This window comes from Micropterus salmoides, unplaced genomic scaffold (genome assembly GCF_014851395.1).
Source record: "Micropterus salmoides isolate LMB-PRFRI ecotype aquatic unplaced genomic scaffold, ASM1485139v1 Ms_hic_scaffold_22, whole genome shotgun sequence".
Lineage (NCBI taxonomy): Eukaryota > Metazoa > Chordata > Actinopteri > Centrarchiformes > Centrarchidae > Micropterus > Micropterus salmoides.
In genome coordinates, this window is record NW_024041373.1 from 19,974,065 (window position 1) to 19,990,139 (window position 16,075).

A 16,075-nucleotide genomic window follows, 5' to 3' on the forward strand; every position below is an offset into this window, starting at 1 on the left:
AATGAATTATGAAAAAAGCAAGGGACAGGGAAGAAAAATGGCATTGGAAAATTTAAACTGGGAGCTAAATCAATGTCAGAGATTCCATATTGGACAGTAGATTAGTGTTTAGATATGCACTGATCTGAGGCAAACCTTGGGGAAAAAATGTATTGGTTGCTGGCGTGGAGCGCTCTCTCCTTTAGACATCTGTCCTCTGGCTTGCATCACCTCTGGAAAGAAAAACAGAATGAAATACTGAATCCAAAGACATGAAACTAAGGACGAAATAAAAAATATATAAATAATTAAAGTGTTTCCATGCAAGTTTCACTTAAGAAAGACAGGTTCACGTGCCCAGGGCTAGTCTGAACTATTTTGTGATGGTTCAAATCAAAACTGCCCTGAGGCAGATGTGCTGAAAGCAGACTCCAGAGACTATGGCTCATTATTCATACACTGAAAACTCAAGGCCCACTCAATGTGTTCAAAATCTTACAGTATCAGTGACATTGTTCAGTCATACATTTGGAATGTATAATGTGGAAGCTTTATGTGTTTTATCTTACATCTATCTTTTTTTTGGTCTATACATTTATGAACACTTTGTTACCCAGCTCCAACATGTGCTCTTGGGTATCCTCAGTGTGAGACAGCACCACCTGAAGGAGAGTGTAGCTAAAGCAATTGGCTATGGCTGGAAAGTCCATCTCCGCTGTCTTCCGATCCCTGCAGAGGCAGTGAAATCAAACATTAGCTCTACCTTTGGATACTGTATAATCTGGACTATTTATTTGCAGAATTTCAAGACAACACTATGCAGTGGGAAGATAAAGAGGCAATGCAATTATCTTACTCACTGGTTGAGCTGTATCTTCGAGCAATACCACTGTGACATGAAAGATTGGCTCATTCTGTACTCACCTCCACACAGTGTAGCCATTGAGCTGAAGGAACTTGAGGACATCATGGGCTCTTTCTCTGAATTTGGTCTTCTCCTTGGCAGTCAATGTATCATAGGGTACAAGCATTGAATGGCCAAACCCTGAGAACAGAAACGGGTCAAATACATTGCTACTGGAGAGGAGAGGAGATTTCATAGAATAATTTTTGACATATTATTGTACCTTTACTCTCAAGGTCTAATTTCTTCCTCTTAGCCCAGGCATTGTGATAGTTTTCAGCCAACTGTTCTGCCATAGCCTATTGAAATGAAAAGAAAAGAGAAGAGTAAAAATCTATCTTCCAACTGTCTGGCACATGAGTTTGGCAGACTTTTTCACTGCAGGGATGCAAACGCAGAGAGAGTTTAAATAATGGCCAAACGCATCAGCTCCTCTCACTCCCTTTTAAAGCAGTAGACAATATCTTAATGGACCAGGAGGAGGGACCAGCACACTTCTTCAACAAGGAAATTACTTTGTCAATGAGATGCATCAAGGAATTATGTCCTGTACCCCAAATATAACAACACATCCCTCTAAATATGTGACCAAGATGATGATTTCTTGTTTTAAGCTGTTTTAGAAGACAAATATGTCTGAGCAGTTAGACAACTGCATTCATTTACATGATCGCATAATCTGACAACTCCAAATAATAATCCTGTTAACATGCAAGAAAATATAATTTGAATTATTCAGATGTGCAACACAAAGTCAATACTCCTTTGCCTTACACACAATAACATTAGTTATAGTCCAGCGTTTCCACCTCTGCAGATTGTATGCCAGGATTAAAGTAGAACCAAAGTTTACCTACTTTAATAGTGTTTCGTGGAGATGTAAAATGTATTACTTACACACTGGTCCCATGATAACGTGATGCTGCTCATGTCCATAGGTTTGGGGCTGAAGGTTGATGCTCCTTCAAAAGACAGCTAGGACAGACAGCAATAAACATGTTGAATCCAGTAGGGAAGAAGTTTAGCTGTGAATAACATTACTTTTACTAGGACAGACAAGTTCGGTGACCAGAAGCTATGCGAATGTGGCCTTTGGAGTACTTATACCTGTCCAGACTGAGAGATTCTGCGTGTACAGGTATGCATGCCAAATGTGTCTCCTTCTTTGGTCCTCTCTATGGTCCATCCAAAGGCCAGCATACTTTTTATTGTCTCTTTAATGGCCAAGCGGCATGCCTCCTTCTCCTGGAAAACTCAGAAATATAGATCAACCCTCGTGTAAAATTGAATTCAATAGGTCATCAAAGGACAGCAGTAGAGCAGAACTTGCTCGAACTATTTTGATATTTCAAAACCTTGAAGTGTGTTGTCCACTCCATATTCTAAAGACGAACCACAACCAAAGGCTTTTTAATCTTTTATATTACATATACCACAGTTGGTATGCAAGAGCCTCTGGGATTTGTCAGTTCACTGCTTTCTTTGCTGAAATATATTCTCTCACACACACACACACACACACATAAAAATGGACTTCTCAGTCTACCTTCTCAGCCAGGGCCCTGTATGGCTTGAGGAGAGGGTGAACCTTGCTGTTCTCACATAGCTGCTCCCCATGAACCCAGCCATTAGCAAACTGACAGAGAAAAAGATTCAGTAAAATCACACATTAGAATAAGAAACAATTAGAATTAGAAATATAAACACATCAACACAATAGCTAAACCACACAAAACAGAGGTTTTGACAGAGTCATGCAAAAACATTATCTTCTTAAGTGGTTCAGTTCTGACAAGGATTCCATATATCAACTGTACTTTGTCAACTTTAACAGGCCGTTGAGGAATAATTATTGTGATATTACCTTGTCCAGTGACCACTTCTCATGAGTATGCTCTGCATACTTGTTCACTACAAACTCCAGTCTCTCTGGCACTGACACACTAGTGCAGGGAAAGACATAATACATAATTTAAATCTATTGCACGGTAATTTATTTGGATACAACTGCACATTATAAATGGAAAGATTTATCAAGAGCATGAAAATAAATGTTCATATGACACTTAGTGTTAGTTAATTCTGTCTACCAAATTACAGCTTACACTTCTGAGGAACAGTCTATTTTCAGGAATCCCCATCTGCTATTTTTTGTCAACAATCAACAACTATCCCTGGTCAGTATCTTACTTGGAGGTATCTATAGGTTGGGGGTCAAAGTGTCCTTCTGTACCCATGGAGGATTTTCTCTCTGTATGGGACATGCAGCTTGAGTCCATGTGGTCAGGAGGCAGAGCCTTGGCCACTGCAGCCAGGCACTGGACACACAGCTTAAATAACTGAGGATCATAGGGCTGTAGAGTTTGAGAAGGAAGGTGGGATTTGGGAACAGTGTGGCAGGAAGGGAAAAAGAAAAAAAGAGACAGCATTGGCATGATAAGAAAGGGGAGAAATAATGCTGGGATTAAATATAGATAGAGAGAAAAGTTTATAATTATTGATTTCTGAGATCAATAGATTTATTCCTCAAACAGTCCTGTTCCAATATCTGTGAAATAATGAAATACTCCAAAAAATGTTGTAGTCACCATCCTCCACATTTTACAAGAATACAGTGATTCTAAAAAAAGAAGAAGATGCATCCTGGTTGCAGAAATACTTCTCCTGAATAAAGTCTATCTCATGCACACACACATGGCCAAGTAAAAACCCTGTTAGAAACCTTGTTAAGTGGTCAAGAAATCCAATTTCTCCAACTTAAGTCTAAGTATGAATCCCTTACCCCAATAAAAGAGAAGTTTCTTGTTTACATGATTTTTAAGAAATGTGGTTACTGCAGAGTCAATACTAACTTGCTTAATTACTGTGAGTGGATGTAAACGCAGTGTAAGTAACAAACTGGTATAACATACTGTTTATTGTATCCCACATCAAAGTTCAACTTGTATGACATTTACATTTTCCTTCCTATAATATTTTATATCTCCACCGTAAGCGACATTTCAACCAATCTACAATAGGCATTAGACAATAAATAAAGCAATCAAAATGCTGTGCGCCTAAGCTACAGTACATATAAATTAAGTTATTTTTCTATGAAGAAGTTACACATTTCTATTAAACGCTGAGTGTGGGCTCAGTGTTTGAGGCTGTTTGATGTGGAACACAAGTGGGACTGGAATAACCATGTGAACTTGGTTCTTTGATGTTTTCATGTTCTGAATCAGTCAGGAATGTGCCGGTGGTGCATGCTTATAGTGAACAGAAAATATTCAGTTATTGTTTATGTCGCACATTTCCAACAATTCTGTTTAGGGGTGAGAGGTTTCATACTAGGATATGAAAAAGTAACTCTTAATCCCTGAATCTTATAGTGTGTTATATCTTCCTCCACTCAGGTTCTTCTGGAAGTACATTAAAGTTTCTCTTGAAATAGACTTCAAGGAGGATGGAAAAAGTGGGTGATAAATCAATGGTAGGACTTACAGTGTCCAGGAAAATATTATTATAATTTTTAATAATTTAAATGTTATCTTGGGACTGACACAGGTATTCAATATGGTTTACCTTTTTTGCTAAGGCCTTAAACACACCCCAGAACAACTTTCTCGACAGGTGGAGCTCCTCTTCAGAGGCCAAATCCTGGTCACCCTGCTCTCCAGTTAAAGAGTAGTACTTCCACCTCTGCTCGTAGTGACTGGTCAAGAGCTGGGTGGACAAAAGTATTGACCGAAGTCAATCAAATTAATCATTTTAACTTTGTGTACTAATATATTCTAACATACACTTTCTAGTAAACTGCAATTTGTGTATCCACCTTTAGTGGCATCTTGCTGTCGTCTGTGAGATGGGGAACATCAAAGACAAGACGTCGAAGAAGAGGCTGCATCATAGATGGTTGGAGTTTACTGAGGAAACAAAAGAGTGCAGAATTAGTCACATGAGCAGACACAGATCACATCCACCAACACACGATGACTGATTATCGTGTCTTGGAAAAATGACTCATATAACTGAGAAGATGCCAGGGGCAAGATGTTAATTAATTTAACATTTTGATTGAATTTGATAAATTATATCTGAATTGGGAAAATCAGTCTTTATAATATAATGAGTGGGAATGAGATTGTACTGATGTGTCTGCATTAATCAAAAATAAAAATGACAGACCACAGATGAAGCTACCAAAAATGACATTTGACACCACAACATATATAATCTAGAGACTTGCTGAAAAATCAATACCTATCTTGCAGACAGCAACAGTCATTTGCAATAATAAAAAAATAATAAAGTGGAGACAGAAGCCTTACTTTGTGGGTTGCTTCATCATACCAACAAAAAAATCCTACCTGCACACAGCCAACAAACAATCTTCAATAGTGTCTCTCTGAGCCCTGGTCAAGCTAAGAGCCCTGGAGAGGGTGTAGATTGTCTGGATGAGAGAATCCACCAGCAAAGTGTGGTCCTCTAAAGCACAGAAGAGAGCTGAACATTTGGTGAGAAGGGGAAGCACAGTTGTACACAAGTATCTGTTGAGGGCCAGAGCCATATCAGTGGATCCTAAGACAGCCTGTAATGAAAAAGAGAGGCCAATTGGACTATTACACAGAGCCTAATTACCCAAGTGGAACTAAATAGAAAAGATGGAGTGAGGAGACAGCAAGAAGAAAAGGGGACCTTGATCAGGAATGCAAACAACGTTTCCTCTTACTGAACCCAGAGATCAAAAAATATATAGAGAAAGTGTAATTAAACATTAGATTAATGATCTGCAGATAAATGTATTAAAACTATTTTTGGAAAATTGAGACAACAAAATGTCTTGTAAGTCAGTGCAGTTGATCAGAAGTCATGTTAAAGAGGATTTTTCACAGTAATGCTATGATATAATCAATGCTAGGGACGGAGGGTGGGGTGGGGAGAGAAGTTGATATTTTTTATTGGTGTTGGGGTGAAGCTTGGATTAATATGAAGGTCACTTCCTACAATGTTACGCTGGCAACATAATTTTCTCTACTCACAGTGTCAAGAGAGACTGCTGCCTGAAGGTCAGGCAGAAAGCCAACTTCTAGTAGGTGGAGAAGAAAACTCTGGTTCTTGATGCCGTAAACCCGGTCCAAGAACAGAACCATAGCTGCCTTGTGGTCTGGGCAGAACACTGTGGATAGGTCAGGCTCAACCAATAGACCATCTGGACATACAAATAAAAAGTAAAGATTTTAGAGGCCAGTCGTGTGCCAAAAGGGAAAATGTGACTACGAAAATCTCTGAGTGGAGCTCATGAGTAAAAAGAAAGATCTTAAACACAATTATAATTTAGGAGGCAGACATAGCAGGCATGCTAGGTTTGGACTGCCAAGTAGGCTCATTTCACCTTTAGACACTGAAGGTATTTGAAAGGAGATGCTGATGACTCCTTCAAGATCCTGAATGGGGATGAGTGACCTCAGAATGGCCCTGATGCGGATAGCTTCTCCTTTGCCTCCTTGAATCAACTGGACAAAAATTCAGAACAAGATTCTGTTATTGGTCAGTCATTTAAAGCTGCAGCCCATTTTGCTGCACAAATGTAATTTGTGTCAAAGTGGAGACACTGAGTAGAGACTGTTTTTGGATTTATTTTCTGGAACATTGTTGTTTATTAACTCTTTCTGATTTATTTTTAAGTGTTTTAAGTAGTGCTGGGCAACGCAAAATTTTTTTTTATGGCAATTAATCGCACAGTTATGTGCAAAATTTGATTAATAAATTCTAAAGTAGTGTATTTCTTGTAAATCTCAACGTAAACATTAATGTAATCAAATCAAATATAAAACCAAAGCTATTTGCCACTGCCAGGGCATTACCTTTCATAGTTGGTTAAAACAAGTTAGAGTCCAGAGCCACGATCATAACAGGCACCTTCTGAGCAACAGGTTAACATACATGAATCTGTTTTCTTGTTTTTTTCTGAACAGGTATCAGCAGAAACATTTTTCTTTTATCAGGTAGCAGCATAAACTATGTTCAGTAGCAAGTGTCCCCGTTAGACTGAGGTGAAGTGGTCGCCTCACGCACACGCCCGCCACCAAAGTTGAATTGTCTTGAAATGTTTTTTTGCGACGCGCAGCACGAATCATTGGAAAAGAGACTGATCCTCGCTGTTTGTTAGTTCCCAGAATCTATTACTGTTTACTAAACAGAACATCAACAGGAGGGATTTCACATGACATCCCCACAAAACTAGATGAAGGCCTATCAGGTATAGTTATGTAGCCTTGTCTCCAGTTCAACTGAGGAAAAAGCAAGCGTCTACGTCGTGATTTTAAGAACGTTCCTAAGACCGACATCTTCCCCAATACTAATCAGCATGCAGTGTCTAGCTATCAACTTCGGTATGGCATTTGATCGCTTGTCTTGCATTTGTTTATCTACATCTCCCACACACTACATCCAACGTAGTCTCCCAAAGCCTCTCTCCGCTGCTTGTTTGGGTGGGTGATTTGCAGGCTGATCAACATCCCAACCCTGTGACCCATGGTTTGACTATGTGTATTCAGAACCAGTGAGCAACAGACTTTCAAAATAATAATATAAACTGTGTTAACGTGCTTAATTAATGCGTTAAGGAGATAATATCCTGTTAATGTGCCCAGCCCTAGTTTAAAATGTTGTTTTTTTTATTTGCCTTTGGAAAAAGTTCTTTTACCAACAATTTTATTTGCTATTCTTTTATCTTTTAAAGGTTTTAATGGATTCATTATGGTATTAATGGATTTTTGGAATGGAATTGCCTTTGTGTTTTAAAGTTGTGACAGAAAATACCTTGTTGTCTTGTTTTGTCTTGTACTTTAATGCCATTGTAAAAGGCAAAATAAATCTTTTCATCATCTTTTCAAAAGGTAATTTTTATCAGGGGCTTATGTTGACAGTCAGGTGCTCACTCCCTAAGCTGAATAACGTTGTCACTGGTATTGATGCAGGAAATCTGTTGTCAAGCAAATACACACAGTTAAATGTCTCTGTTTTCAGTTGTCTAAAAGTGCAGTATGTGGACCAGGGCATTCTGTGGAAAGGTAAAGTCTTTTTTTGTTTTTCCCTGACTCGTTCTTTAAAAAGCAGACTTTCTCCATTAGGCTTTATTGTTTCCGACATTATTGGATATTGATGCAGAAGGGCTGCTGAAGGCTGGGAAAAAAAACACTCACATGCATCTCTGGAGCACAACGCCCCAGTAAGTCGATAAGGGCTGAGTAGAAGGTCATGATGGCGTGCCCCATGTGAATGAGGTCATCATCAATGTCCTGGGCAACGTCTCTGCTACAGGAAACAATCATAACGGTCAAAGCTTGTCAGGAACTAAAATAAATCATTAAAGATTTTGAACTGAATCAAATGATTGATTATCCCTAAATAAAGCAGCCCGTTAGCCGGGCAAGATAAGGTCTTTCCTCCTAATTTCTAATGACCTTACTATTTATTTACAATTCTGACAATTACAGACATAAAGGACATGCAGACAGAGCAGCAGTCAGCTCCCACTCCAAATAAATCCTGAATGATGCATCTTAAAAATAATCAGTGTCATTAAATTGTTGCAATTTTGTATTTAGGTTATTGAACCTCTATTTACCAAGGGCAGGTTGGCTGAACACAGATGCTGTGGTCCAGCCAAGAAATGCTCAAAAAAGCCAGAGAGAAAATTACTCTTATTACGATAAGACATAAGGAAACAGTGCTGAATAGCCTTACCCCCAATACAGTGTTTCATTAAATACAGTATAGGTGATTTTCCATTGTCTGTATTTAAAACAAACAATTTGAAAACAAGTTAATAATTGAATTAAATAAACTGAATATACATTGTTTTCACTGTATAGTTGATATATTTTGCCAATAAAATTCTTCTTCAAATACAAAACCTCTTTATGCTGCTTAAATTGAATGATTTTGAACTTTGATTCGCCATTGCCAATAAACTTACAATGGACAGTAGGGCTGCACAATATATCGTTTCAACATCGTCATCGCAATGTGTCCATGCGCAACAGTCACATTGCAGAAAAATGCAATATCAAGTAAGTCAAATTAAGTCAACCACCACAACTTTTTTGCTGCTTGATTGAAATGGAAAACTTGCTTGGTTCTCATTTTCGATTTTTATTCGATTTAAGGTTTCTTGGATACACAGAGTTTGTTGCTATTGAGTGACAAGCAGGGCCTGCATGCACAGCGAACCACCAATCACAACGATCAGTTTATTAAACAGCCAAAATAGGCCCCGCCCAAGCTGCACTTTTATTTTTATCATTTTGTTTAAAGTATGTTTACTGCGTTAAAGCTCAAGAAAGGAGGGTTTGTTCTTAAACAAAAGTCTTCAGACTAAAAAGACATTTTTCAGCTTATTCTACGCATTTTCCCTACAAAATCACCCCAATGATTTTAGGATGATTAATTCTTTTCAAATAGAGCAACTGAAGTCACCTGGTAAAAATTCATGTATTTCTTCATATTGCAATATATATCACAGAAAAGAAAACTATTGCAATGTTTTTTTTCCCCCCCAGTATCGTGCAGCCCTAATGCACAGTCAACCAAACTGGTGTGGGAAAATGAGAAATGGATGAGAAATAAAAAATAAAAAAAACTGATGAGCATTTCTCTACAATATAAAATAAAAAAAAATGTAATGCATTAAAACTATTTAATTGTTTGCAATCTGTAATCTTAACATTACTTTCTTGAATCAAAGTACATTTGTACGCAGCATTATCAAATTGGTGATACCTGATAGAACATGTCAAAAAATTGCAGTATTCAGCATCTAATACTGACAGTGTTCTGTTGGACTGGTAAGTGGTACAAGGTCCGTCCATAGAAGGGTCCTTTGAGATCCTAATGGCTTCCTTCATGGCTGCTAGGAGACCGTGTCCCCCATCACCTTGCAGGGCAGGGCCAAAACACTCAGGCCGACGAATCAGCAACCTCAACACCACATAAGCATTCTCCTCTACACTCTCACCTGTGATCAAGGAATACATACAAGATGAAGAATAACCATCATGTACTGGGTAAAAGTGTGGACTGTGTATGGGAGAGCATTTGTTTGTTTTAGAACCTTTTTCCATCAGAGATTCTCAGTGAATTTATAGTACATGAAATGAATAAACTGAAAACACATCAAGATGATCATTATATTAATGCTACCCAGTTTCATATATTTACAGCTCATACAGAGGGAGAGAAAAGAGGTACCCCTGAAATTACTCAGAAGCTAATGGTATGGAAAGCAAATGCCATTTGGCTTAACTGTCATTACCCTCAAGGACAATGTGAACGGTCTTCTGGGCACCGGTTCAGAGTAAGAAAAATCAATAGTAAAAGAGCCTCTATTACTTAATTGAGCATATAATGATGCAGCCTTTTTATTAACTAAAATTCAAATTAGCTTTATTGGCACCACTGTAGCAAATATCCAAGAAACGATAAATGCCGTGAATAGGTTACAAACTGAATATATAAATAAATAAATAATACTAACTAAAATAACCAAGTTTCTGTAATGGGACATGAATATTTATAATATTTATAATACATTTTGAATGACATAAACTGACTGGAATCATCCAAACAACACACAACACAATTCTAAGCAGAGCTTGTGCAAACAACTGGCACTGATATTTTGTCATTGAAGATATCACAGGTCACTAATGTTATGGGATAGAACTAACAGGTTACCATTGCAGAAGACAGCAAAACGTAGAAAATTCAGGTAACGCTCGCCCTCAACAGGATTCCATCCAATATCAGGATAGCCTTTTGCCAATAGCATTGGACAGCTCTGGAGACCACAGCCAGCAAGGTACTGAACCACCTGGATAGTAGATTAGATTTGCTTTACAGATACTGGGTTATTGCAGCAACTGTAAAAACAATGAAATAGAGCAAGACAAACATATTTTTCCCTTCAAGTTGAATCTCTGCTGTCTCAACATTATGGCTTTCTTAGTGAACTAATAAATATGATTTAAGTTTTGCACTCATTTGACTTCAGATAACTACTTGTAGTAGTGCAAGTGGTCACTTATGATGTACAGTGTGTTGCTCAAATGTCATCATCAGACACTACAGCTATGTATTGCTGCATGTCACCTACCTAAATATACAGTATTATTGAACAAAGAAAACCATTCAATGTGAGAAGACCGTTTTCTTCAATTACTTAAATTGATAGCACATGCGCATTTGCAGGCTGCACAGGAAGGAGGAGGAATAACAAGGGAGAATATTATAAACAGAGAAAAGGTTTCACAGACAGTGACAGTGCAACCCAAACACCCAAACACAACAGAGATGAGTGAAACAGGAGTGCAAAATAATATAGAATAGCAGAGCATGTTCATTACAGAGCAGAGCACTTATCTATATATACAAGACATATAGGAGACTATTAACAGCAGTACTGTAAAGGAGGGCACAGTATATGAACTCACCTTCCCTAGGTCAGGTTCCCTCAACGCTAAGGCCAGTTCATTATTATCCATAACAGAGGCTGCTGCCACATCCAGAGGAGTGGCCCCACGCATGGAAGGTGAAGCTAAGGGACGAATGCATAAAACAATCTGAATGCTAACAAATTCAAACTATATATAATGTTAGTATACTGGAGGTTTCTTACGGTAACACCTTCCCAAGGTTATTACAGCCCTCAATTTCCTTATGTGCAAAGAGTAAAAGGGTCAGAAACTAGCACATATACTGCATCTGTGCAGTTCAGTACAACAGTCCTGCAGTTTTTTCTTAGTAAACTACCATAGTAAAACTTTCAATGTCACATGTTTAACATGTATTGCCATCCATTCAACAGCACTACAAACCTATCAAGTTCTATTGTCTAATAAAGGGTTATTGTATTTTAATAGATCACAGCACATTTTTATAGGAGTTTCTGTAACTTTGCACACCACATACACAGAGACAGACTGACAAGATTTACCTAGTCCAACACTGCTGTTTTCCAGCAGGTAGCTGAGGTGGTCAAAAAGGGCTCCCTGATTGTGGCGGCTGATTCGGCAAAAATAACACAGGAATCGACAGCAGCTGGCCACCATCTTGGGAAATGTAATCTCCTAACAAAAGAAAATGAATGCATGGATTTAAAAAAAAAAAAATGTGAGGAGGTAGATGGTATAAAATAAACGGACTGTCCGGCAGGAGTATTGCCCTATTACTGATGCACACCAGGCAGAAAACATTTTACATTTGACTTCCACAAAAAGACCTGCTTCTTTTATTGCACATATTATCACTGTAAATTTGAATGTATCTGTCACCTTTGATTCCCCATCTCCTAGAACATTGACCATCACCTCCATCACAGTCTCATGCATCCCCAATGCCCTCATTAGGTTGGGGTGCTGGTAGAAAATTTTATTATTCATAAGGTCTCTGTACATAAGACAAAAAAGACAAAAAACAGTGAGAATACTTTCCAGATGGTATTATGATGCATATGTGTTAGAAATAAATCAATACAAATAATTACACATGGTCACAATAATTAATGTCAATAGAAGCGAACCCATGTGGCATTGCAAATCTCCCCCTACCCTAGTCTTCTGATCATCAGTCTCTCCTCTTCTTTCCCCATGCAAACACTAAGGAGAGAGCGAATTTGGCTCAGGGAGGACAGGAGAGCCATGGTGTCCTCTACTGAATCCTGGCTGATGGTATAGGTTCTGCAGAGGGTTCCTGCCATTTGGCCCCCAAGGCCCTGATACTGGCAGTGCAGCAATCTGAAGACAGCCCTAACCAGTTCCGGGTCCTCTATCTCAGTCTCTTGAGCCCAGTGCACCATCGTCTCAGAGATCAGCTTTTTGAGGGACTCTGGAAAAGTACCAGCAGGTGAAAAGAATAATTACTAGAAGAGTGGAAGCTTACCCTTGTGGTTTTTTTTGCTGTGAGATGTGCAGTATTGTGAGAGAGATACTAGATATGCCATGTCATTTTTGGGATATATATATATTTTTTTGTGGTGTTACATTAATAGATAGTTAGCTGACAAATATTTGTTTGTACCTGCTACAATAGAGGTCAGTGGCTGAATTCAAAATTATATTTTCATTCACATGTCCACTTTCACCAAACCTCTCTCTTATTAAAACCCAGAAACCCGGAAACTAGTCAGTATCTGGTGTGACCACCATTTTCCTCATGCAGTAAAACACATCTCCTTCACATAGAGTTGATCAGGTTCTTGTTTGTGGCCTGTGGAATGTTGGTCCAGTCCTCTTCAATGACTGTGCAATCAGGTCGAGACCCAGATGAGGACGACGAGCATGCAGATGAGCTTCCCTGAGACGGTTCCTGACAGTCTGTGCAGAAATTCTTTGGTTATGCAAACCGATTGTAGCAGCAGCTGTCCGGGTGGCTGGTCTCAGATGATCTTGGAGGTGAAGATGCTGGATGTGGAGGTCCTGGGCTGGTGTGGTTACACGTGGTCTGCGGTTTTGAGGTTGGATATACTGCCAAATTCTCTGAAACGCCTTTGGAGACGGCTTATGGTAGAGAAATGAACATTCAACTCACAGGCAACAGCTCTGGTGGACATTCCTGTAGTCAGCATACCAATTGCACGCTCCCTCAAAACTTGCAACATCTGTGGCTTTTTATTGTGGCCACCCTAAGGCACACCTGTGCAATATCCATGCTGTTTGATCAGCATCTTGGTATGCCACACCTGTGAGATGGATGGATTATCTCGACAAAGGAGAAGTACTCACTAACACAGATTTTGACAGATTTGTGAACAATATTTGAGAGAAATAGGCCTTTTGTTCAAACAGAGAAAGTCTTAGATCTTTAAGTTCAGCTAATGATGAATGGGGGCAAAAACAAAAGTATTGCATTTATAATTTTGTTCAGTGTATATGGTAACGGTCCTGAACCAAAAAATGTTGCATGATCCCATACAAATGGTAAATTATTAGGGCATGTAAGAGTGATAAAATCCTACCGTTTTGGAGAGCACAGTATCCAAAACGCACAAAGTGAGACAAAGACAGGGTTTTAACAAGACAGATGCACTTACTGACACTCTGCGGTCTCTCCTCCACTTCTATGGGTGTCTTCAGTCCAGTGACTCTCACCACTAGACTGAGAAGTCGATCTTTTACAGACATCTTAGCATCCTCCTCTTCATCCTCTTTGTCATTGTCCAATTCAATGCCTGCACAATCAGATATCAAGGTAATTTCAATGAAATGATGTAGTCCCTTCATACTACACACAGAATAGATAATTAAATGTATATTACAATATGGTATCATAAAAAAGTTTATACAACTATCCTATCCAGTTATTATTACAGCTAATAAGATGACATTTTTGTAGTGGCAATCTGGGTAAGTGCCTTCTCAGAGCTTTTTCATAGTTTCCAGGCTCAATGAAGATTAATAAAGACTGTTCCAACCACAGTGTGTGTTGAGGAGGTGATGGAAGTCTTGCAGGAGCTGTTGGATTTCCACTGGACAAGGACAGTTCTCCTTCTGCTCATCCTCTCTGAAGCTCAGCAGCATGTTGATCTAAAGACAGGTTGTAAATGACACCAACAGCATAGACAATAAACTAAGAAATGTATTTCACCAGACTTTCAAAATCCTAGACAATTCTGCAATCATTTGAACCATATACTTATAAAACTCTGTGAATCAAATACAAATTGATAATGCCATTATTTCGGATCCTTTACTTATTTCTAGTGCTTTTAATCAGCATTTTTCTTCAATTAGTAGTTAGAAAATCAGAAACTCCCATGATACTGCGAGTTTTCCAGCATGATCTTCTCCACTGGTGCATTCTGTTTTAGATCAATCATGCCTATGATCATTTGCGAGTTAAAAGAAAATAGCAGTGCGGGTTCTGACGGTCCTGAAGCAATATTTACTCACTCATATTCACTTGCTGATTTATTCAACCTGTCCTTTTCTTTTCTCCTTGTGCTCGAGTTACTCCTCTGCTCAAAGGTGGAGACCCATCTGATGTGAACAACTACTGTCCAATCTCTATAATCTGTTCTATTGCCAAAATCTTTGAGAAATTAATTTTAAGTCAATTATCACAATATCTTAAACAGTACAATATCTTATCCTCTAATCAGTTTGGCTTTAGATCAGATTTTTCAACCACCACAGCTCTTTTAAAGTTCACTAACGATGTGTTCTCAGCATTTGACAAAGGCCAACATAGTGGTGCTATCTTTATTGACCTTTCTAAGGCCTTTGATATGGTTGATCAATACCTGCTGCTTGATAAACTTTATTCTATTGGTTTGCATCAAAATGTTCTTCTCTGGTTTAATGCTTATCTTCACAGGAGACATCAGTGTGTTGTTTATCATGGTTCCCAGTCAGATTATTTACTGCTTGACAAGGGAGTCCCCCAAGGGTCCACTTTGGGACCCCTCCTTTTTTCTATTTTCATCAAAGATTTATCCAAAATCTGTAAAAAAAATAAAATAAAATAAAATTGCTCAGTGCATCTGTACGCTAATGATAGTTATTTAAACCTCGGAATCAGATATATTAAAAATACAGAACTCCTTACAAGCTGAATTCAATTCAATTTGGTTCAAAACTGGCTTCACATGTATAAATTGGTATTAAATTAAAAGAAGTGCTGTAACATGATGTTCGGAACAAGGCACAATCATCTTAGTACTTTACTCATGCATATTAACTTTGAGGATGGGTCTCTCATGGATGAAGTGGATTCTTTTAAACATCTTGGCTTTTGGATTGACCCTAAACTCAATTTCAAATTGCATAGTGACTTCATCATAAAACAATCTATGGCTGTTTAAGTTCTCTTTACCGATCAATACACTGTTTTACATTTCAAGTCAGGAAAATATTTATTTCTCAGTTGATACTGCAGATTATGTTATATGAACACCACTGACACCAATCTTAGCCCTCTTAATGTTGTTTTTAATTGTCTTTGTAGATTTGTCTTGAGGTGTACATAACACTCATCACAGCTCTATGTATGAGTTACATAACTGGTTATAGCCTAAAGCAAGAAGAATTTCACTGGATAATGTTTATTTTAAAATGTGTTTACTTTAACTGTCCTCCATACTTGAAACAATTTTTAGTTCCTTGTAGATTTCCATATCCACTCAGACAGATGCAACATCCCCTTTTTATT

At 38.3% G+C, this 16,075-nt stretch overlaps 1 protein-coding gene across 1 annotated transcript in view; it reads right to left on the reverse strand.

The window, feature by feature from the left end:
• Positions 1–16,075, reverse strand: part of ryr2b (ryanodine receptor 2b (cardiac)) — an 88,625-nt gene that overhangs the window by 41,130 nt on the left and 31,420 nt on the right. The window contains 23 exon segments of the mRNA XM_038737678.1: positions 136–212; positions 593–708; positions 904–1,024; positions 1,107–1,182; positions 1,781–1,858; positions 1,991–2,128; positions 2,430–2,519; positions 2,748–2,826; positions 3,074–3,237; positions 4,451–4,591; positions 4,701–4,791; positions 5,236–5,456; positions 5,908–6,077; positions 6,261–6,381; positions 8,074–8,185; positions 9,701–9,887; positions 10,607–10,742; positions 11,362–11,465; positions 11,865–11,997; positions 12,202–12,316; positions 12,478–12,754; positions 13,959–14,096; positions 14,340–14,451. Of these exon segments, the coding sequence (XP_038593606.1) occupies positions 136–212; positions 593–708; positions 904–1,024; positions 1,107–1,182; positions 1,781–1,858; positions 1,991–2,128; positions 2,430–2,519; positions 2,748–2,826; positions 3,074–3,237; positions 4,451–4,591; positions 4,701–4,791; positions 5,236–5,456; positions 5,908–6,077; positions 6,261–6,381; positions 8,074–8,185; positions 9,701–9,887; positions 10,607–10,742; positions 11,362–11,465; positions 11,865–11,997; positions 12,202–12,316; positions 12,478–12,754; positions 13,959–14,096; positions 14,340–14,451 (2,997 nt within the window).